General features: G+C 44.7%; 1 protein-coding gene across 1 annotated transcript in view; it reads left to right on the top strand.

Annotated features, from left to right (window-relative positions):
• The window catches only part of LOC132765952 (zinc finger protein 850-like), a 28970-nt gene extending 6601 nt beyond the window's left edge, over positions 1-22369 (top strand). Inside the window, exons 5-9 of the mRNA XM_067464743.1 lie at positions 570-2211; positions 2298-2337; positions 16118-16855; positions 19043-19139; positions 20738-22369. Of these exons, the coding sequence (XP_067320844.1) occupies positions 570-2211; positions 2298-2337; positions 16118-16855; positions 19043-19139; positions 20738-21966 (3746 nt within the window). The 3' untranslated portion in view covers positions 21967-22369. The remainder of the gene's footprint in view (positions 1-569; positions 2212-2297; positions 2338-16117; positions 16856-19042; positions 19140-20737) is intronic.

The following is a 22369-nucleotide window of genomic DNA, read 5'->3' as shown; positions in this document are numbered from 1 at the left end:
GTCATTATCTGGTCCTGATTGTTTCTTGTCTGGAATTCCCATTTTTGAGTATTGTCCTTTATTTACTGTTGATTTTAGAGCTTTTTAAAAGAAAAATACTGGTTTCATTTAGGTTCTCTTGGAGTGGTCTATGTTCACCCCTTCCACCACTCAGAGAAGGGGATGGTTCCTTTTCTTGCCAATAGTGAAGATGAAATACTTATCAGTGGTTCTCAACCTGTGGATCCCAGATGTTTTGACCTTCAACTCCCAGAAATCCTAACAGCTGGTAAACTGGCTGTAGGCCAAAACACTTGGGGACCCATGCGGGGAGATGAGAGAAGCCTCCCACAAGGATGGTCAAACATCAAAACATCCGGGCAGCGTCCCCTAGGCACGTCCTTGCAGATGGCCAGTTCTCTCACACCAGAGGCGACTGCAAGTCACTCCTGACATGGAAAAAACCCCGATGGATAAATCTGTCCAGGTTTTGGTGGCCAATTTTTGAGTAAAATGTCTAAACTTATACACTCTTGCATAATGTAACACTCTTTCCTCCCTTCCTCCCATATCTATTTCATGTCTTGCAGATACCTGCAGCCAAACATACCTCTGTCCCAAGTGTGAGGAGTGTTTCAAACACCGATTGGATCTTGCAAGACACTGGCGAACCCACCTGGAGGAAGAATGTCATAGCAGAGGGAATACTTACGACCCCATCATTTTGGGGAAACATCTTGCCCAAAAGATGGCTCTTTTGGTTCGCAGCAGTGTCCACAATGAGAAAAAACGATCTGAATGTGAAAACTCTGGGAAATATTTTGTTGGCAGTTCGGACCTTGCAAGAGATGTGAGATTACCGAGTGGAAAAGAGCCATTGAAGTGTCAGACATGCGGGAAATGTTTTGCTCGTAAAGCTTATCTTATCAGACACGAGAGAGTCCACACAGGGGAGAAACCCTTTCCATGCCAGAACTGTGAGAAATGCTTTGCTTCCAAGGGAGACCTTGCGAGCCATCAGCGAGTCCACACAGGAGAGAAACCGTACAAGTGTGACACATGTGAGAAGTGGTTTTCTTCCAAGTCCTACCTTGTGATACACCAGCGAATCCATGCAGGAGAGAAACCGTACAAATGCCAGGACTGTGAGAAATGGTTTGTTTCCAAGGCTGACCTCCTGATACACCAAAGAGTCCACACCGGAGAGAAACCGTACAAATGCCAAGAGTGCGGCAAAGGTTTCATTTCTGGGTCTGATCTCGTGAGGCACCGGAGAGTCCACACAGGAGAGAAGCCGTACGCGTGCAAGGAGTGTACAAAATGTTTTGCTTCCAAGACAGAACTTGTGAGGCACTTGAGAGGCCACAGTGGGGAGAAACCGTACCTGTGCAAGGAGTGTGGGAAACGTTTTGTTTATAGCTCCAATCTTGCAACTCACCAGAGAACCCACACGGGAGAGAAACCGTACAAGTGCCAGGAATGTGGGAAAGGTTTTGGTTACAAGGCGTACCTTGTGACACACCAGAGGCTCCATACGGGAGAGAAACCGTTCAAATGCCAGGAATGTGGGAAAGATTTTGCTTCCAAGGCCGAACTTGTGAGGCATGAGAGAGTCCACACTGGAGAGAAACCCTACGAATGCCAGGAATGTGGGAAAAAATTTGCACGGAAATCCATCCTCATGCACCACTCTTCTCTTCACACAGGCGAGAAACCCTACGAATGCCAGGAATGTGGGAAATGTTTCATTTTGAATTCTCTCCTTGTGTATCACCAGAGAACCCACACAGGGGATAAACCTTACGAATGCCATGAATGCGGCAAGCGGTTTGCTCTCAGTGCACCGCTGCTGAGGCACCAAAGGCTGCACACGGGAGAGAAACCCTTCAGGTGCGAGGAGTGTGGAAACAGCTTTGTGCACAAGTCGGCCCTCGTGACGCACCGCCGAGTCCACACGGGAGAGAAGCCGTGGAAGTGCCAGGACTGTGGGAAGTGTTTTTCTCGCAGCTCGCAGCTTGTGATCCACCAGAGAGTCCACACAGGAGAGAAACCCTACAAATGTGAGGAATGTGGGAGAAGTTTTGCTGCTTATTCCTCATTGGCTGGCCACCAAAAACTCCACACCGGAGAGAAGCCGTACAAATGCCAGAAGTGTGGGAAATGCTTTGCGCTCAGTTCTCACCTGGTGCAGCATCAAATAACCCACACCAGAAAGGAACCACAGTCGTTCTAGCAGGGTGGGAAATGTTTGCTTCCCAGTTCAGTCTTGCCAAACATAAAGTTGTCCATCATATCATAGACAATCACTCCTATCCAAGTATGAATGTCCTCCAAGGGCAGAGTCCTGGAGGTGGTTCCGTAATTGACTGTGGTGTCCTATTCTGGATCTGCATGCTTTTTCACATAGAGGACATAGTTTTCCAGATAGAAGGTGGTCCTGACAAGGGTTTGCTTTATGAAGGTCAGCTGCTTGAATCCACAAGACAGGGTGAGCTCCTGTCTGTCAGCTCCAGCTTTCCATATGAGAGCATGAGAAGCATCCCACATGATGGTAAAACATCCAAGCGCTCCCTGAGCAACGTTTCTGCAGACGGTTGATTCTCTCACACCAGAAGTGACTTGCAGTTTCTCAAGTCATTCCTGATACAATTAAAAACAAAACAAAACTGCCAAGTCACATACTCTGAGCCTCAGAAAACTCCATGATAGGGCCACCATACGTCAGAACTGACTTGAAGGCACATAATAACAGCAAAGTAGGGTTTCTTGACTGGAGGTATTTTTGAATGTAAAGATTCATTTGAAGTTTTCAAAATAAATGAATGCATGCGTAAGAGTGTAGGAAAATGGGAAGATATTTCCTTGGGTCTTTCCAGTTATTTCTCTGCCATCTTTTTGCTTCTTTTTTCCTGCCAGTCTCAGATGTCCACCCCCTCGTTTTGTCTTTTGACAAACTTTCTCTCCAACTCATTCTTCTTGTTGATATCCACTTTTTTCCTTTGCCCCTTCTTAGACTGCCTGTCCCATGGGTTAATATAGCTGCCACAGATTAAGCTCTAACGGCGCTCCATGCAGTAATGCCGGCCACATGACCTTGGAGGCGTCTACGGACAACGCCGGCTCTTCGGCTTAGAAATGGAGATGAGCACCAACCCCCAGAGTTGGACACGACTGGACTTAATGTCAGGGGAAAACCTTTACTGGCTTCATTCATCATGGTCAGATATAGGATGGGTGATACTTGACTTGACAACAGTATGCATGAAATTTTAGGAAAGCATGACCTTATATAAATCATAACCTTTTAGAGAAGAGCCAGAAACCCATTTGAGTATAATCTTAAGTGATATACAACCAAATGTAATTATGCAAGGCAATTGGCTTCAGTTGTCAGACTGAATAACCGTATCTCTGATCTGTTAGGAAACAAGAGAATATACCAGTGCATAAAAATAGCAGTTTTTATGCACTCCAGAAGTGTTTTTTCAGTGCCCAAAAATATATCTACTCTCCCATAAAACAACTTGTTTTATATTATGCACTCAAGAGACAAAATAAAGTAGACTTTGGTCAAAATAACTTATTTGGTTTACTCACAACCTTCATATGTTCAGCATATACAGGTACACAATTTATCAGTCAGTTACAGATATGTTTGAGTTAGTTTCTCAAACATAGGTCAGAACATCCCTCTACAATGGTTTTCAACCTGGGGTCCCCAGATGTTTTTGGCCTACAATTCCCAGAAATCCCAGCCAGTTTACCAGCTGTTGGGATTTCTGGAAGTTGAAGGCCAAAAACATCTGGGGACCCCAGGTTGAGAACTACTGCTCTACAATAAACAGCAGGCAAGTGTTTTCAAGTCTACGATCTGAGCAGTCTCAATGTATAAAGAAGGCTGTGCTGGTCTCAGAATGTATCGTTTAGTCTGCAGCCCCTCCCACAACTTCTCAAAAAACATAGAGCAAGTATAGAAAGCTGCATATCAGAACATACATACAATAAGTAAGCAACAGGATAATAAATAAATTACTAGAGGAGACTTGAAGAAGGTTGTAATTTCCAACATGAAAGAGATTTAAGGAGTTCTTAGTAGAGCAGAAGTTGAACATGAAGCAGCAGTGTGATGCTAAAAAACCTAATGTGATGTGATTCTGTGCTGCATCAATGTGAGTGTATTGTCTATATCAGTGTTTCTCAACCTTGCCCTTAATACAGTTCCTCATGTTGTGGTGACCCCCAACCATAAAATTACTTTTGTAGCTACTTCATAACTGTAATTTTGCTACTCTTATGAATTGCCATGTAAATATCTGATATGCAGAATGTATTTTCATTCACTGGACCAAATTTGTCACAAATACCCAATATGCTCAAATTTGAATACTGGTGGGGTTGGGGGGAGATTGATTTTGTCATTTGGGAGTTGTAGTTGCTGGGATTTATAGTTCACCTACAATCAAAGAGCATCCTGAACTCCACCAATGATAGAATTGAACCAAACTTGGCACACAGAACTCTCACAACCAACAGAAAATACTGGAAGGGTTTGGTAGGCATTGACCTTGAGTTTTGGAGTTGTAGTTCACTTTTAGTGAACTACTTTTAGTTTAAGTTTATGTTATGTTGTATTTGTCCGGTCTGTAGTGTCTTGGCTTACTGTACACTGTCTTCTTTGTTGCTGTTCACCGCCCCGAGTCGCCCTTGGGCTGAGAGGGGCGGTCAATAAGTGCAAGAAATAAATAAATAAATAAATAAATAGTTCACCTACATCCAGAGAGCACTGTGGACTCAAACAGTTATGGATCTGGACCAAACTTGGCACAAATCCCCAATATGCCCAAATGTGAACACTGGTGGAGTTTGGGGGAAATAGACATCGACACTTGGGATTTGTAGTTGCTGGGATTTATAGTTCACCTACAATCAAAGAGCATTCTGAACTCTATCGACGATAGAATTGGCCAAACTTCCCACACGTAACCCCCATGCCTTGAAGGAACTCGCTGGTGTGAGCCTCTCTCTAGCCTCACACACTCTCCCTCACCCACGCATGCTCACCACACAGTCATGCGCCGAGCACACCTGCTCTCCCCTCCCCACTTGGAGTCTCATCAGCCCTCCACTTGGCTGAGAGGCTGGCCAATCACAGCAGAGGAGGGATTTTTGGTGGGGGGATTTGCCGTCAATTTCCAAAAAGGAAGAGAAGGACAGCCTTCTCTGCTAAAGGGGTTCCTAAGACCATCAGAAATATATGTTTTCTCATGGTCTCTGGTGACCCCTCTCAAACCCCCTCATGACCCTTCCCCAGGGGTCCCGGCCCCTAGGTTGAGAAACGCTGGTCTAGATTTAGGGAAGTCGAAGTCCCAGTCTTTTCTGCTTTGGTCAAACCTCACTTGGAATAATACTGTGTCCAGTTTTGGGCACCACTATTCAAGAGGGATATTAACAATCTGGAATGTGTCTAGTGAGAGGGCGACTAAAATGATGAAAGGTCTAGAGACCATGCCCTGCGAAGAGCAGCTTAAAGCTTATGTTTAGCTTAGAGAAAAGAAGAGGGTACATGACAGCTTTGAGACCGTGGAGAGTAGGACATGGAGCAATGGATTCAAATTGCAAAAAAAGAGATTCCTTCTGAACATTAGGAATATCTAGGGAAGTCCTGCAATACTGGATTTTGCCTTGGTCAGACCACACTTGGAGTACTGTGTCTAATTTTGAGCACCACAATTGATGGGAGATGTTAACAAGCAGGTGTGTGTCCAGAGGAGGGTGACTAAAATGTTCAAGAGTCTGGAGAATAAGTCCTAAGAGGAGCGGCTTAAAGAGCTGGGCATGTTTAGCCTGCAGAAGAGAAGGCTGAGAGGAGACACAATGAGGGCCATGTATCAAGATGTGAGGGGAAGTCATAGGGAGGAGGAAGCAGGCTTATTTTCTGCTGCCCTGGAGACTAGGACGCAGTGGAACAATGGCTTCAAACTACAGGAAAGGAGATTCCACCTGAACATGAGGAAGAACCTCCTGACTGTGAGAGCTGTTCAGCAGTGGAACTCTCTCCCCTGGAGTGTGGTGGAGGCTCCTTCTTTGAAGGCTTTGAAACAGAGTCTGGATGGCCATCTGTCGGGTGCTTTGAATGTGATTTTTCTGCTTTTTGGCATGAAGTTGGACTGGATGCCCATGAGGTCTCTTCCAAATCTATGATTCTCTGATACCTATGACAGGGGGTGGAATCTCATTCTCTGGAGGTTTTTAAACAGAGGCTGGATGGCCATCTATCGGGGGTGCATAGGTTGTGTCTTCCTGCATGGTCTGACTTGGTCACAGTGGTCCACGCTTTGGTTACATCCTGTATAGACTACTGCAAAGCTCTCTACGTGGGGTTGCCTCTGAAGACTGCCCGGAAGCTGCAATTAGTCCAACGAGTGGCAGCCAGATTACTAACAGGAGCGGGGTACAGGGAGCATACTACTCCTCTGTTGCGCCAGCTCCACTGGCTGCCAGTTAGCTTCCGAGCACAATTCAAAGTGCTGGTGTTGACCTATAAATCCCTAAATGACTCCGGCCCAGTTTACCTATCGGGATTCTCCCCTATGAACCATCAAGGTTGCTAAGATCTGGAGGGGTCCTGCTCTCGGTCCCATCACCCTCGCAATCACGTCTGGTGGGGACGAGGGACAGGGCCTTCTTGGTGGTGGTCCCTCGGCTCTGGAACTCTCTCCCATTGGAGATTAGAACTGCCCCTTCCCTCCTGACCTTTAGAAAGTTGGTGAAAACCTGGCTCTGGATCCTGGCATTTGATGAGTGAGTCAATAACCCTTGATCACATGGACGGATGGTGATGGATTGTGATTTTATTTGGACAACTTGGCCTTATGTAACTATATGATTGCATTTTAATGTGTTAAGAATTTTATAGGATGTGATGTTTTTTAACTATTGTGTATGAACTCCTCTGTTGTAAACCGCCCTGAGTCCCTCGTCGGAGGTGAGAAGACCGGTATATAAAAGTTCTAAATAAATGAATAATAAATAAATGGGGTTGACTGGATGGCCCTTGTGGTCTCTCCCAACTCGTATGTGTGCGAGTGGGAATGAAGTATTTGAAGATCTCACACCATAAATTCTGCAGCAAAAGAAAATATGGAATACTTTTACAGACGCATTAAAGAAAAGCTGGATTTGCATATAAATGGCGCTTCCATTTTAAAATAATCATCTGGAAGAAGATCAAATCCCATGATGGGTTATAAAGACAAGCTGATTGAAATAGGTTGCAAGCTGGCAGCAAATTTTCCAGACCGTATTAAATCTACAGCATGGAGGGAAGAGATAAATCAGGCAAGTGCACAAAATGCCTTGCGGAAAATTGTCAAGGAATTAAAAGAAGAAGCCAGGCTGGAAAAGCTAAGGAGACAAGACAGTAAGTAGGATGTGAAGGAACAAGATTGCATTACGATTAGAAACCGTAATACGGGAACGCGGACACCTCAAGCTTTAGATCCAGCTCACTAATGTTTATGGAAGAGTGCCCTTTTTTGGTCAAATTGCCTCCTATTTAGTTATAAATCCCAATGCAGAGATGGGTAAGAGACTTGGTCACAAAATAATCTCTAGGTTTCCAGCACTTACCAGAAAAATTAATATGGATTACGAAAAGAAGAAATTGAAGATGAAGTTGAAGAAACTGGGAGTCTGGTTGATGGATTATTTTACACATGCATATTTTGGGCTTAAACGACCATTTTGACCAAGCTATTTTCTGAACAGCTGTACCTTGAATAATATGTGGCATAATGTAAAATAAACCATGTGTAGTTCACGTTTGATCAGCCTTGCCGGAGAAAGAAAATATGCCATGCAGGTGAACAGTAAAGAACAAGTAGTTTACTCTTCTTAGTTCAGTACAATATATGTGCAATATGATCAGTTGCATCAACTGACATAATGGCCTTTTAGGGAGATTTAAAATGGTATTTCTTTGTCCATGTGGAGAATCTTCCTCCACCAGTTCATGAAGCAAGTGCACACTCCAAAATCTCTTTCTCTCTGCTTCTCTCTCTGCTCCTGCATAGCTCAAGCCTGAACAAAAATGTAGCAGTAACCAAAAGTCCCAGGCTCAGCCATCACCACGGGCATTGCCCGACCAATCAGTTTCATGCATCTTATTTTACGGTTGAAACACACACACACACACACACACACACACACACTTTATTTGCATGCTCCAACGTACTAGTGAACGTAAATTTATTTATTTACTTTGCTTATATACCGCTGTATCTCAAGCCCGAAGGCGACTCACGGCGGTTCACAAACAGTAAAAACAGTAGAAACAGCAGTGGTTCCATGCAACATATAACAATTGACTTAACACATTATCCATAAATTACCAATAAGCAATTACAATGCACAATTATTACAAAAAACAACCGTACCCAATCTTCTCATCATCCAAGCGTAGTCCAGGTTCGTCGTCCATTGTTCCATTCCTATGTTCCATTACCAGATTGTACTAAATTACTCAAACGCCTGCACAAACATCCAGGTCTTCACCTTTTTGCGGAATACCATTAGAGATGGTGCTAGTCTAATGTCCGTAGGAAGGGCGTTCCACAGCCGAGGAGCCACCACCGAGAAGGCCCTATCTCTCGTCCCCGCCAGCCGAGCTTGAGAAGCAGGCGGGATCGAGAGCAGGGTCTCCCCGGAAGATCTCAAACTCCTGGTGGGTTCATAGGCAGAGATGGTTTTCCCCTGACATTAAGTCCAGTTGTGTCCGACTCTGGGGGTTGGTGCTCATCTCCATTTCTAAGCCGATAAGCCGGTGTTGTCCGTAGACACTTCGAAGGTCATGTGGCTGGTATGACTGCATGGAGCACCATTACCATCTCGCCGGAGCAGTACCTGTTGATCTTCTCACATTTGAATGTTTTCAAACTGCTTGGCTGGCAGAAGCTGGGGCTGACAGTGGGAACTTACTCCACTCTCTGGATTCGAACCTGTGATCTTTTGGTCAGCAAGTTCAGCAGCTCAGCGATTTAATCCATTGCACCACCAGGGGCTCCAATATACTATGTATATAGTAAAGGCCCTGTATCTGCAGGACCAGTATCCACAGTTTCACCTACTTGCATTTACCTGGAAACTCCTAATCACTGCCTTCTATAGGAATATTTTAATGTTCTACAGGTGATTATATGATATGCTTTTGCTGAAGGACTCAGCAAATTGTCCTCTAAGTTTTTCCAGGATGACTATGGTCATTATCAGCAGAAGTCATTCATTTTAATAGGTTTTATGTGGTTCGTTTAGGAGCATATTCCCCACATATACTGTATTTTTAAAAAGTATAATGTATCTGTGACCATCTGTATCATGTAATACAGTGAGGAAGGGATGGAAAAGATTTGACTGTCAATATGTGTGTGTGTGTGTGTGTAAATAATTGAATAATAAAATTTAAAAACTTGATGGTGTGTGCAAACAACAACAACACTTAATTTATATTCCAACCTCTCTCCCTGAGGGGACTCACAGATCACAACTATTATATACAAACACAAGCACAGGCAAACATCCAGTGCCTTGATGTCATGAAACAAATATACAGGCAAAGGCAAAGGCTTCCCCTTTCATCTCTGGCTGCTGGAGGCAGTTCTCATCTCCATTTCCAAGTCGGGGAGCCTGAGTTGTCCATAGACACCCTCATGGAAACATAGAATCAAAGAGTTGGAAGAGACCTCATGGGCCATCCAGTCCAACCCCCTTCCAAGAAGCAGGAATATTGCATTCAAATCACCCCTGACAGATGGCCATCCAGCCTCTGTTTAAAAGCTTCCAAAGAAGGAGCCTCCACCACACTCCGGCGCAGAGAGTTCCACTGCTGAACAGCTCTCACAGTCGGGAAATTCTTCCTCATGTTCAGATGGAATCTCCTCTCTTGTAGTTTGAAGCCATTGTTCCGCGTCCTAGTCTCCAAGGAAGCAGAAAACAAGCTTGCTCCCTCCTCCCTGTGGCTTCCTCTCACATATTTATACATGGCTATCATATCTCCTCTCAGCCTTCTCTTCTGCCCAGCTCCTTAAGCCACTCCTCATAGGGGTTGTTTATCATGTTTTTACACGGTAGATTCACCCACAGCATCTTTCATCCTTTGAACTTCATGTTGAGATCTTATTATTATTATTATCATCATTATTTTCTTTGAATTTTAACCACAGTTTCACAGTGGCTTAAACCACTGAGCTGCTGAACTTGCTGACCTAAAGGTTGGCAGTTCACATCCAGAGACTGGGGTGAGCTCCCGCTGCTACCCCAGCTTCTGCCAGCATAGCAGTTCGAAAACATGCAAATACTAGTAGATCAATAGGTACCGCTTCTGCAAGAAGGTAATGGCGCTCCATATAGTCATGCTGCTGGCCACATGACCTTGGAGGTGTCTATGGACAATGCCATGTTTTAGCCTGAAGAAGAGAAGGCTGAGAGGAGATATGATAGCCATGTATAATTATGTGAGAGGAAGCCACAGGGAGGAGGGAGCAAGCTTGTTTTCTGCTTCCCTGGAGACTAGGACGTGGAACAATGGCTTCAAACTACAAGAGAGGAGATTCCATCTGAACATGAGGGAGAACTCCCTGACTGTGAGAGCCGTTCAGCAGTGGAACTCTCTGCCCCGGAGTGTGGTGGAGGCTCCTTCTATGGAAGCTTTTAAACAGAAGCTGGATGGCCATCTGTCAGGGGTGATTTGAATGCAATATTCCTGCTTCTTGGCAGGGGGTTGGACTGGATGGCCCATGAGGTCTCTTCCAACTCTTTGATTCTATGATTCATACATTTCAAAGCCATGCAGCAGCCCAGAGCCTGCACTTTCCAAACCTTTCCTGCTTTCTCCCACCTTTCCAGCTCTTCTGAAACCCAAAAGGGTTAAAGGCACAGAGTCTCTTTCTCTCTCCTAGACAAGCAGGAGCCTCTGCAGCAACACATGGAGGACAGCCCTCTCTGAGGTCCCTTTCTTGACCCACCTTCCCTCTCTCTTCCTCTGGCTGGCTGCCTCGGGTGGTCCCTTTGTCCCCCTCCAAGGCAGCCAAAGGGTGAGTCAAGGGCAATATTGGGGAGGGGGGATTATACGAGGCTTCAATAGGAAGCCCCCCATCCCAAAGCTCAATGCTAGAATGAATGCAGTCAAGCTTAGAGTGCATCTGGCCCTACTTGGATTGCCTTGTCTCAAGGCTAAGGAATCCTGAGACATGTAACTTTGCAAATGTATGTATTTATTTACTTACCAAATTTATACCCCGCTCTTCTCACCCCCTAAGGGGACTCAGCACGGCTTACAAGTGGGCAACGATTCAGTGCTGCATAAACAGACATATAAAAAATGCATATACCTTAACACCAACAAATTACAAACATCTAAACAATAAAACCACACAATCCAAAATCGTAGTCCAGGAGCCGTTTCAGTCGTAATTGCACTTCTTCTGTATTCACTTATTGCACTGAATTATTGTTCCAAGGCTTGATCCCACAGCAATGTGTTTACTTTTTCCTCCTGAAGTTCAGGAGGGAGGGAGCTGCTCTAATATCACTGGGGAAGGAGTTCTACAGCCGAGGGGCCACCACTGAGAAGGCCCTGTCTCTGGTACCTACCAGTCGCGCTTGCGAAGGAGGTGGGACCAAGAGCAGGGCCTCCCAAGACAATCTTAGCCTCTGAGATGGATCATACTGGGAGATAGGTTCAGACAGGTAAGCTGGGCCAAAACCATTTAGAGCTTTATAGGCTAAAGGCAGCACTTTGAATTGTGCTCAGTGGCAGACTGGCAGCCAATGGAGCTGATGTAACAGAGGAGTTGTGTGCTTCCTGTACTCCACTCCAGTGAGGAATCTGGCTGTTGCCCATTGAACCATTTGAAGCTTTGAACAGTCTTCAAAGGCAAGCCCGCGTAGAACTCGTTACAGTAGTCTATTCTCGATATAACAAGAGCGTGGACCACTAGCCAAGTCTGACTTCCCAGGGTACGGGCACAACTGGTGCCCAAGTCTTAATTGTGCAAAACTGCTAGGGTTCTAGGCTCAGCAATAAGTGTAGAACTCGTTACAGTAGTCTATTCTCGATGTAACAAGAGCGTGGACCACTAGCCAAGTCTGACTTCCCAGGGTACGGGCACAACTGGTGTCCAAGTCTTAATTGTGCAAAACCACTGGGGTTCCAGGCTCAGCAATAAGTCCAGAACTCCCAAGCTGTGGACCTGTTTCTTCAGGGGAGTGTAACCTCATCCAGCACAGGCTATAACTCTATACCTTGTTTGGCCTTACAACTGACCAGAAGGACCTCTGTCTTGTCTGGATTCAATTTCAATTTGTTCACCCTCATCCAGATCATCACAGCTGCCAAGCACTGGTTCAGGACCTAAACAGTCTCCTTAGCAGTAGATGGAAATGAGTGATAGAGTTAGAGGTCATCTGCGTACTCGGATGATCTCCCCCAGTAGTTTCATGTAGATGTTAAATGACATGGGGGACAATACTGGACCCTGCTGACCCCACAGGACAATGACCTCTAGATTGGATTACTGCAATGCACTCTACGTGGGGCTGCCCTTGAAAACGGCCCGGAAATTTCAGATGATCCAGCGGGCGGCAGCCAGGTTGTTAACTGGTGCTCCTTTCAGAGAGAGGTCATCCCTCCTGTTCAAGGAGCTCCACTGGCTGTCATTCATCTACCGGACCCAATTCAAGGTGCAGGTTCTAACCTACAAAGCCCTGAACGGTTTGGGACCCGCCTACATGCGTGATCGCATCTCTGTATATGAACCCACATGATCCCTTTGATCATCCGGGGAGGCCCTGCTCTCGATCCCACCAGCTTCGCAGGCGCGATTGGTGGGGACGAGAGAGAGGGCCTTTTCGGTGGTGGCCCCTCGACTCTGGAACTCACTCTCTAAAGACATCAGACAGGCTCCAACTTTGGCAGTCTTCAGGAGGAACTTGAAGACGTGGCTGTTCCAGTGTGCCTTCCCGGAATAATGACCCCGTAGCACTTTGTCCTCCAAAGCACATTTCTTTAGGTCTGCTCGTATGCCCTTCCACAAACACCAGTATTACCTTCTGTTCATGTCCCAGCATTATTTCCAATTTTAACCTAACATTTGGCCTTCCCACTGTTTTTAACTATGTGTTGTTTTATTGATAATGTTGTTTCTTATTGTCCATGTGTTTTTAATTGCTTGTACTGTTGTTATTATTGCTTGTATTGTTGTGTTTGGGCTCGGCCTCATGTAAACTGCACCGAGTCCCTTGGGGAGATGGTAGTGGGGTACAAATAAATTATTATTATTATTATTATTATTATTATTATTATTATTAAGGCTGCAGGGCCGGTCAGGTGTCCCCCAACTTCAGAGACTGGAGCCACTGTAAAACAGTGCCTCCATGCCCCATTCTTGCGAGCTTCCCTGATGGATTCAGTAGTTTACAGTATCGAAGGCTGCTGAGAAGTCCAAGGGAACCAACAGGGACACACTCCCCCTGTCCAGTTCCCTGTGTAGATCATCCACTAAAGTGACCAAGGCTGTTTCAGTTCAATGTCCCAGCCTAAAACCAGACTGCACCCAATCCATGTAATCAGTTACCTCCAAGAACACCTGGAGTTGCGAGGCCACTGCACATTCCAGGACTTTGCCCAAAAAGGGAAAATTGGAAACTGGCTGAAAGTTGTTTTATTTATTTATTTATTTTATTTAGCAGTTTTGTATACCGGTCTTCTCACCTCTGTCAAGGGACTCGGGCCGGTTTCCAACAGTAATATCACAAACAGTCATTAAAAACATCATATTACATATTAAACTAAAAACATTAAAATAGCAAAATGCAGTCAAATAATTACAATGGTCAGTCGTCACATTAAAATCGTTGTTCGTCATTCGTCATCATCCATCATATCCCAGAATATTGACTCACTCGTCGAATGCCAATTTCCAGAGCCAAGTTTTCACCTGTTTTCTGAATGTTAAGATGGAAGGGGCAGTTCTGATCTCCAGTGGGAGAGAGTTCCAGAGCCAAGGGGCCACCACCGAGAAGGCCCTGTCCCTCGTCCCCACCAGGCGCGCCTGTGAGGCCGGTGGGACCGAGAGCAGGGCTCCTCCAGACGATCTTAACAATCTAGATGGTTCATAGGGGAGAATACGTTCGGACAGGTAAACTGGGCCGAAGTCGTTTAGGGCTTTATAGTTAACACCAGCACTTTGAATTGTGCTCGGAAGCTAATTGGCAGCCAGTGGAGCTGGTGCAACAGAGGAGTAGTATGCTCCTTGTACCCTGCTCGTGTTAGTATTCTGGCTGCCGCTCGTTGGACTAGTTAGAGCTTCCGGGCAGTCTTCAGAGACAACCCCACGTAGAGAGCGTTGCAGTAATCTAATTTAATTGTTTAAGTTAGAGTGTTGCCTGCAATGTGTAAGTTTGTTCCGCAAATGTAGCAAGACACCTCTGGGGCTTAAGTAAAATAAGGAATAAATCATATATGGAAGGTTTTCACGAGATAACTTGTATCCCCCATACACTTTTTTCCTGTAATTTATGTATGTGTCCATCTTAAACTGGAATGATTGTGTTGTGAAATGATTCCTATCGTACAAAGTGTGTTGCCAACATGAAATGTTTGGAAAGCTCAGGCCCCTTCTATGCTGCCATGTAAAATCCAGATTATCTACTTTGAAGTGGATTATATGGCAGTATAGACTCATATAATCCAGTTTAAAGTAGATAATGTGGATTATCTGCTTTGATATCCTGGGTTATATGGCATTGTAGAAGGGGCCTCTGTCTGCCCTATTGTATGCTTCTATTGGAAGTTACCATAGAGTCACCCTGGAGTACCAAGAAAATTCCTAGCATCACCCTGTTTCCCTAGTAAGCCCAGGAACATGTCCCTTGTAGAGACAAAAGCCATACTTTATTATGTCGCTCAAAAGATTAGCGCTAACTGAAGTTTCTAATCTGTTCTTCAACGGGGTTTAAATATTTTCATTGCCAAGACACCGGCTCTGTCTTTTGCAAAAACCCAGGAGCACGCGAGAACAGTGACAGAAGTAATTTTTTTGCTAAAGACTTGCTTTCCTCAATCTATCTATATATATAAAAATGCTCATGTCGTAATGAGTGGCTTAAAAACAAAAGAACCGCTGGGCTAATACTTACCAAATTTGGCAACAAAATGTCTCATTACACAAGGAGTGACCATCAATCAAAAATTATGATTTTGTCATTTGGGAGTTGTAGTTGCTGGGATTTATAGCTCACCTACAATCAAAGAGCATTCTGAACTCCACCAACGATGGAATTGAACCAAACTTGGCACACAGAACTCCCATGACCAACAAAAAATACTGGAAAGGTTTGGAAGGCATTGACCTTGAGTTTGGGAGTTGAGTTTACCTACATCCAGAGAGCACTGTGGACTCAAACAATGATGGATCTGGACCAAATTTGGCATGAATATTCAATATGCCCAAATATAAACACAGATGGAGTTTGGGGGAAATAGACCTTGACATTTGGGAGTTGTAGTTACTGGGATTTATAGTTCACCTACAATCAAGGAGCATTCCAAACCTCACCAACGATGGAATTGGGCCAAACATCCCACACAAAACCCCCATGACCAACAGGAAATACTGTGTTTCCTGGTGGTCTTTGGTGACCCTTCTGACACCCCCCCTGGTGACCCCCCCCCCTTGGTGTATTGACTTCCCAGGTTGAGAAATGCTGCCTTAAGGCCATCCAGTACAGCTCCCTTCACCAGGGCAACAAAACAAAGCCCTCCTGACAAAGGGCCATCCAGCCATTCCCACACATAAATATATGTATATGACAGATGCAGTATCAAAGATTTCAAAGGGACCCCAAAAGAAGGACAATTATATGTTACATGTTCCAGAGTAGGCAAACCAGACAATCTTCACATCAAAACTGACAAAGAAACAAGAAATACTGTTTACCCTCAAGCATAAAGACATTACATATATTAGACACCAACACATTCTCATTACTTCATTTCCAGATCACCAGACTGGGCCACAGCAATGCATGTCAGGGGACAGCTAGTTACTTAATATATGATTTCAATCCTCTTTTTTTCATTCAGAAGCTGTTAAAAGAAAGGAAGATGGAGGATTGGGACTCCCCAAGACCCAAATCAGGGGAGCGATTGACAGCAACTGGAAAAGACCTTCATGTTGTCCAAGTTGAAACAACTGGCGAGTTTCTAACCAAGGTTGCCACGCCTCAGATTAAGGAGGAACCAGAAGAGAAGTCGCCACAGTTTTGGGAAGATGAAGGGAAGGAATTCCAGAAGACGAGGGCTACATCACCACCATGTTTGAGATGGAGAAGCTCCCAGCCTCCTCAACTTGGGGTGGAAGAGAATAGGAGGCAAATTTATGGAGTTGCTGACTCCATCTGGCATCTCCCTGGTGCAAAACCCATGACTGAAACTGTCCTGGGCTTTGGTGACCATGAAGCTATTGAGGACAACAAGGGTCTGGACTTGTCGGTGGAAGTGAAGGGAGAGCTTCCAAACACGGACGCTCTCGATATGGAGATGCGGTGCCAGCGTTTTCGCCAGTTCTGCTACCGAGAGGCTGACGGGCCGCGGAAAGCTTTCTGCCAACTCGGGAAACTTTGCCGCCAGTGGCTGGATCCGGAAAAGTACACCAAGGAGCGGATCCTGGAGCTGGTGATCCTGGAGCAGTTCCTCATGATCCTGCCCTTGGAGATGAGGTGCTGGGTCAGGGAGCGAGGCCCCGAGAGTGGCAGCCAGGCAGTGGCTCTTGCGGAGGATTTTCTTTGGAGGCCCCAAGGAGCAGAGAGAGTGGAAGAGAAGGTCAGGGCATGCATTCTCATCCAGAGCTTTGGGTGGATCGATGGAGTTTAACATTGTCATCCCTCCTCATTTGCTGGAATTAGGGGTACAGGACCTCAGTGAAAGTAAAAAATTGCAACAAAACAGTATCATTTTTTTCCTGAGAGAGCACAACTTTTTGTCTAACTTCCATTGGAAGTGGATCATAGAATTGCACTGGAGAACCTGGAGATTTGGAGGCTGGGTCTATACTGCCATATAAGGTGATGCAGCGGGTTAAATCGCTGATCTGCTGAGCTTGCTGATAGAAAGGTTGCAGGTTCGAATCCGGGGAGCGGCATGAGCTCCCACTGTTAGCCCCAGCTTCTGCCAACCTAGCAGTTCGAAAACATGTAAATGTTAGTAGATCAATAGGTACCACTCCGGCGGAAAGGTAATGGTGCTCCATGTAGTCATGCCGGCCACATGACCTTGGAGATGTCTACGGACAACGCCGGCTCTTCGGTTTAGAAATAGAGATGAGCACCAAGCCCCAGAGTCGGACACAACTGGACTTAATGTCAGGGGAAAACCTTTACCTACCTAAGGCAGTTTCAGATTGCAGATTAACTGTATTGACTTGGTTTATTGGAGTCTACACTTCCATAGGATCCAGTTCAATAGAGTTAATCTGCATTCTGAAACTGCATTATATGGCAGTGTAGATCCAGCCTGAGGCCCCTTCTACACTGCCATACAATCCAGATTATCAAAGCAGATAATCCACATTATCTGTGTTGAACTGGATTATCTGAGTCTACACTGACATATAATCCAGTTCAAAGCAGATAATTTGGATTTTATACAGCTGTGTAGAAGGGGCCTGAGAGAGGTGTTCTCACTAGGAAACTCTAGGTCCTCCCGTGTGACTATGTAGTCCAGTTCCAGCAAAGGCTGACCATAGCTTAGGGCTGCAAGTCCTAGAAAGAACATTTTGATGAATGACGCAAATAATCAAATCCACAATAGTCCAAAGTGCCAAGGTACAGTCATTATGCACATTTGAAGGTTAAACATTCATTGATTGAATTAGCATACATGGATTATTGTATTTATTATAGCCTCTGCTGCTACTCTGCTGAAAATAATACTTCAGTGGGAAGTTTACTATAGTATTATGCTGGAGAACCTACAAATATCAAAAAACGTTTTCTCTCAGATTGAAAAAAAATTAGAGTTTTCAGTTTTTCTTTATATTCATGAATTTTTCACTTTTGTGAGGCTCTTTCTTCCCTGGCCATAGAGCTGCACTAGAGGATTCATAGAAAGAACACTTGTTGGTGCTCCAGCATTTTTCTGTGGTCAGCCTCCAGCTTATTTTCCATTTGATGTTTTGTCTTATGTCAGTTATAAGAGGCTGTGCTTTTTATTTAATTTTAGTTTGTTAAGTTATAATTTATATTTATATGTTGGGTTGTATACATTTTGTTAGTATGGATGTATTGTTGTTGTATTTGGGCATTGAATGTTTGCCTTTTGTGTTTGGAATCCATCCTGAATCCCTTTGGGGAGATAGAGCGGAATATAAATAAAGTTTTATTATATAAATATTATTATTATTTTGACCACAGAATTATCCTGGAGGAAAGAGGCCCTCTGGTTTTTTATTTGCATTTCCCCCCTAGTTTCATTGGATTCCTATGCTCCTAAACCCAGCAAATGTGGAGGGCAGAATATCTGAAAGATGAAAGGTGGTGGTGGTGGGGAGGTGTATATACACATACACACACACACACACAATTTTAATTGGATAAATGGCTTGATCAAAGGGATGATTTTGGGGAGGTTCAAGGTCTACATTGCCTCCTTAGGAGACTGTCGGGAGGGCTACACCCCTTCCACACACACACACAAAATTGCTCTCAAAAGTTTCCAATGCCCTTTTGCGGGGCATGGGGAGCATTTTGTGACACATTTTATGCTCCCTTTGTTTACTTATGATTGTGGAGATGTCACTTCTGGTTTTTGGCCTAAAATATATCAAAAATGGTCCTTTGTGCTTCCTATGTTTTGATCCCTTGGATGCATTTGAGGACTACAAAAATAGGTCTTGTGGGATGCATGGTTAGCCTGCAAATGTGGCCTTGTTACTGTTTATGTATGACTATGTAGACGCATGCTTGCAAAGATTATTTTTAAATGTCTGACATGCTCCTACTTCTGCTTCAGATCCCAGAGGATTCGAATGGCTTCTGTGCTGATTCTCCCAAGTCAGAGCTGGATCCCTCAGACATTGTGAAGATCGATCTTCCCATGGATGGTGATGGTGAGGAAGCCCAAAATTTGGGTTACAATCACAGATTGAACCCTTTATCTAACTCATGTGGAACACACCTTCCAGTCTTAGATCTTCCATGATGACATTTTCTGAGCCCTAGATATGATCTGGGTCTACATACCTGAAAGGCACTAGATCCCAACTGATGTGAACTGGATGTTGGCATGGCTCTTTTATCCTTCTGTCCCTTAGACAGCTAGTGGATCACTGTAGAATTAATGCAGTTTTACACTTCCATGACGCAATGCAAGTTGTAGTTTGGTGGGGCATCAGCCATCTTTGTCAAAGAAGATAAAACTAGAACTCCCATGGTTCTATAACATTGAGCCATGGTAGTGAAAGTGATGTCAAACTGCAGTTATTCTACAGTGTATAATAGATGTCTTGGGAAGGCATGACCTTTGAGAGACCACAACCTTTTGGAAAACCAGGAATCTCCATCCTCACTACCGCTGAGGATGCTTGCCATAGATGCAGGCGAAACGTCAGGAGAAAATGCCTCTAGAACATGGCCATATAGCCTGAAAAAACCTACAACAACCCATAGCCTTTTGGAAGCATGACCCTTTTGGAGATTAATTGGCATTCATACTTTTTGGTATAATTATAGCCGTTTGTAAAGTATGATCTTCCTAAGAAGAGTTAAATACTCGTTTGAGTGAATCTTCTCCTTAGTGGTAAATATCCACTAGTAATCATGCAAGGCAAATTAGGTTTCTCTGTTGTTAGACTGATATACCTGGTTATCTTCTGAACTGTTAGGAACAAAGATATGCCAATGTGCAAAATATATAGCAGATCTTCAGAAGTGTTATGTCAGTTGCCCATAAAATATCTTCTCTCCCATAAAATATATTGGTTTTCAAATCATGCTCTCAAGAGACCAAAAATAGGTAGTCTTCGTTAAAAGTAACATAGTTGATTTAGCGTGTTGCTGTGAGTTTCCCGTGCTGTTCCATCTTCTGGAATATGGCCATACAGCCCGGATAACTCACAGCAACCCAGTGATTCCAGTCATGAAAGCCTTCAACGACACATAATTGATTGACTTACAAACTTCATGTATTCAGCATACAGGTATATTTCTTATTGGCTGAGAGTTAAACAGTAAGTTCCCTAAAGCATTCTGTTTTAGTCTCTTCTCTGTTGCATATTAACACTCTCTTCAGTCTAACACAGTAGTGAACATTGACTCAATACCGACTGACTATACACTGCAGCATACGGACACTACCAACTACATACTGTACTGACTGACTTCTAAACTGTACGGTCCTGCTTCTGATGCGAACTGATTTCTAAATTGGGAGTCTCAGTTCTGAATAGTCCCAGATCTGGTCACATGGTCTGCAGTCACTCCCACAATCTGAAACAACATAGAGTTAAGGGAAAACTGCATACTAAATCATATACGTACAATATAGTAAGCAATCATAATTATATACATAACAAATAGCTAGTATAGGAGGCTTGTAGAAGGTCTCTATTTCCAACAAGATGCAGGCTGAGAGAAGAGAAGTGCTAGATAGGGCTTTTGTCTGAGCCAGGATGGCTCTTCTTCCATTCATATTTGCTTTTTGTTCTAGGATGCCACATGCAGACACCGTATATCCTTGGGAAGACGACTGGCTTGGAAGAAGGGATGTACGGCAGTTTATGGAAAAAGGCCAGCTGTGACACGTTGCTTAAGAAGCAGAAAATGCCGCTGAAGGATAAGCCTCACAAATGCCAGTATTGTGGGAAGGTATCCGACTGCAGGGCCCACCTGGTTATCCATGAAAGAACCCACACAGGAGAGAAACCCCACAAATGCTCTGCTTGCGGAAAGAGCTTCGCCCGGAAAGAGTCGCTTATAATCCATGAGCGATTCCATACCGGCGAGAAGCCATATAAGTGCTCCACATGTGGCAAAACCTTCAGCGATAAAATCGGCCGCCTCATCCACGAAAGGACCCACACTGGAGAGACGCCGTACAAATGTTCGGAGTGTGGCAAAAGCTTCGGCACACGCTGCAACCTCCTGAGGCACCGGAGAGTGCACACGGGAGAGAAACCGTACAAATGCTCGGATTGTGGGCAGAGTTTCAGGTACAGGCCGCAATTGGTGATTCATGAAGGAATCCACAAAGGAGAGAAGCCATACAAGTGTGCAGAGTGTGGAGAGAGTTTTAGCCAGACTCGGCACCTCGTTATACACAAATGGACCCACACTGGGGAGAGACCCCACAAATGTGCCGTCTGCAGCAAAAGCTTCAACCAGAAATCGGACCTTATTACGCACATGAGGACCCACACAGGGGAGAAACCATACGTCTGCGTAGAGTGTGGAAAGAGCTTCATTTCTAGCTGCCAGCTCCGAAAGCATGAGCGTATCCACACGGGCGAGAAGCCGTATCAGTGCTCCGAGTGCGGCAAGTGTTTCACATACAGCTCCCACCTCACTACACACAAACGGACACACACAGGGGAGAAGCCATACCAGTGTCCCGACTGCGGCAAGTGCTTCATCTCGAGCTCTCATTTAACCGCGCACACACGGACGCACACAGGCGAGAAACCGTATCAGTGTTCGTACTGCGGCAACGGCTTCATTCAAAGATCACAACTCGCTAAGCATGAAAGGTCGCACACAGGGGAGAAGCCCTTTGTATGTTCTGAGTGTGGCCAAAGTTTCCAGTGGAGCCAAGGGCTCAAAAAGCACATGCGGACGCACACTGGAGAGAAGCCATACAAGTGCCCGGAGTGCAAGAAAACATTCTCCACTTCCTCAAACCTTTCTAGGCACCAGAAAATCCACACCAGGGATAGACAATAGAGGCTCTTAGAAAAGGGATGAAAACCCAGTAGCTCTGTGGATGTTGCTGGACTGCATCTCCTATCAGCCTTTACTTGCATAGGCCATGGTTGTTAGGGAAAACTACCCTAAATATAGCGGAGCATCCAAAAATCAAACAGGATACTAAAAGTTGAGCATTCAGCTCATTAGCAAGCAGAGTGTGAAGTGTCGTGTGATGTGGCTGTAAAGAATTCAGAGCTTGGGAGGTAAACATGCAGAGTCTAATCTTAAAAAATCATAAAAGGTTTATTTACAACTAGCTTTCCCCTGCCACGCATAGCTGTGGCCCAGTCTGGTGATCTGGAAAATAAAGTAATGAGAAAGTGTTGGCTTCTAATATATGTAATTCCTTTATGCTTGTGAGTAAACAGTATTTCTTGTT

The sequence above is a fragment of the Anolis sagrei genome, chromosome 2, assembly GCF_037176765.1.
Source record: "Anolis sagrei isolate rAnoSag1 chromosome 2, rAnoSag1.mat, whole genome shotgun sequence".
Classification (NCBI taxonomy): Eukaryota; Metazoa; Chordata; class Lepidosauria; order Squamata; family Dactyloidae; genus Anolis; species Anolis sagrei.
Note: the sequence above shows the minus strand (reverse complement) of the source record. Positions and strands in the feature narration are given on the sequence as shown.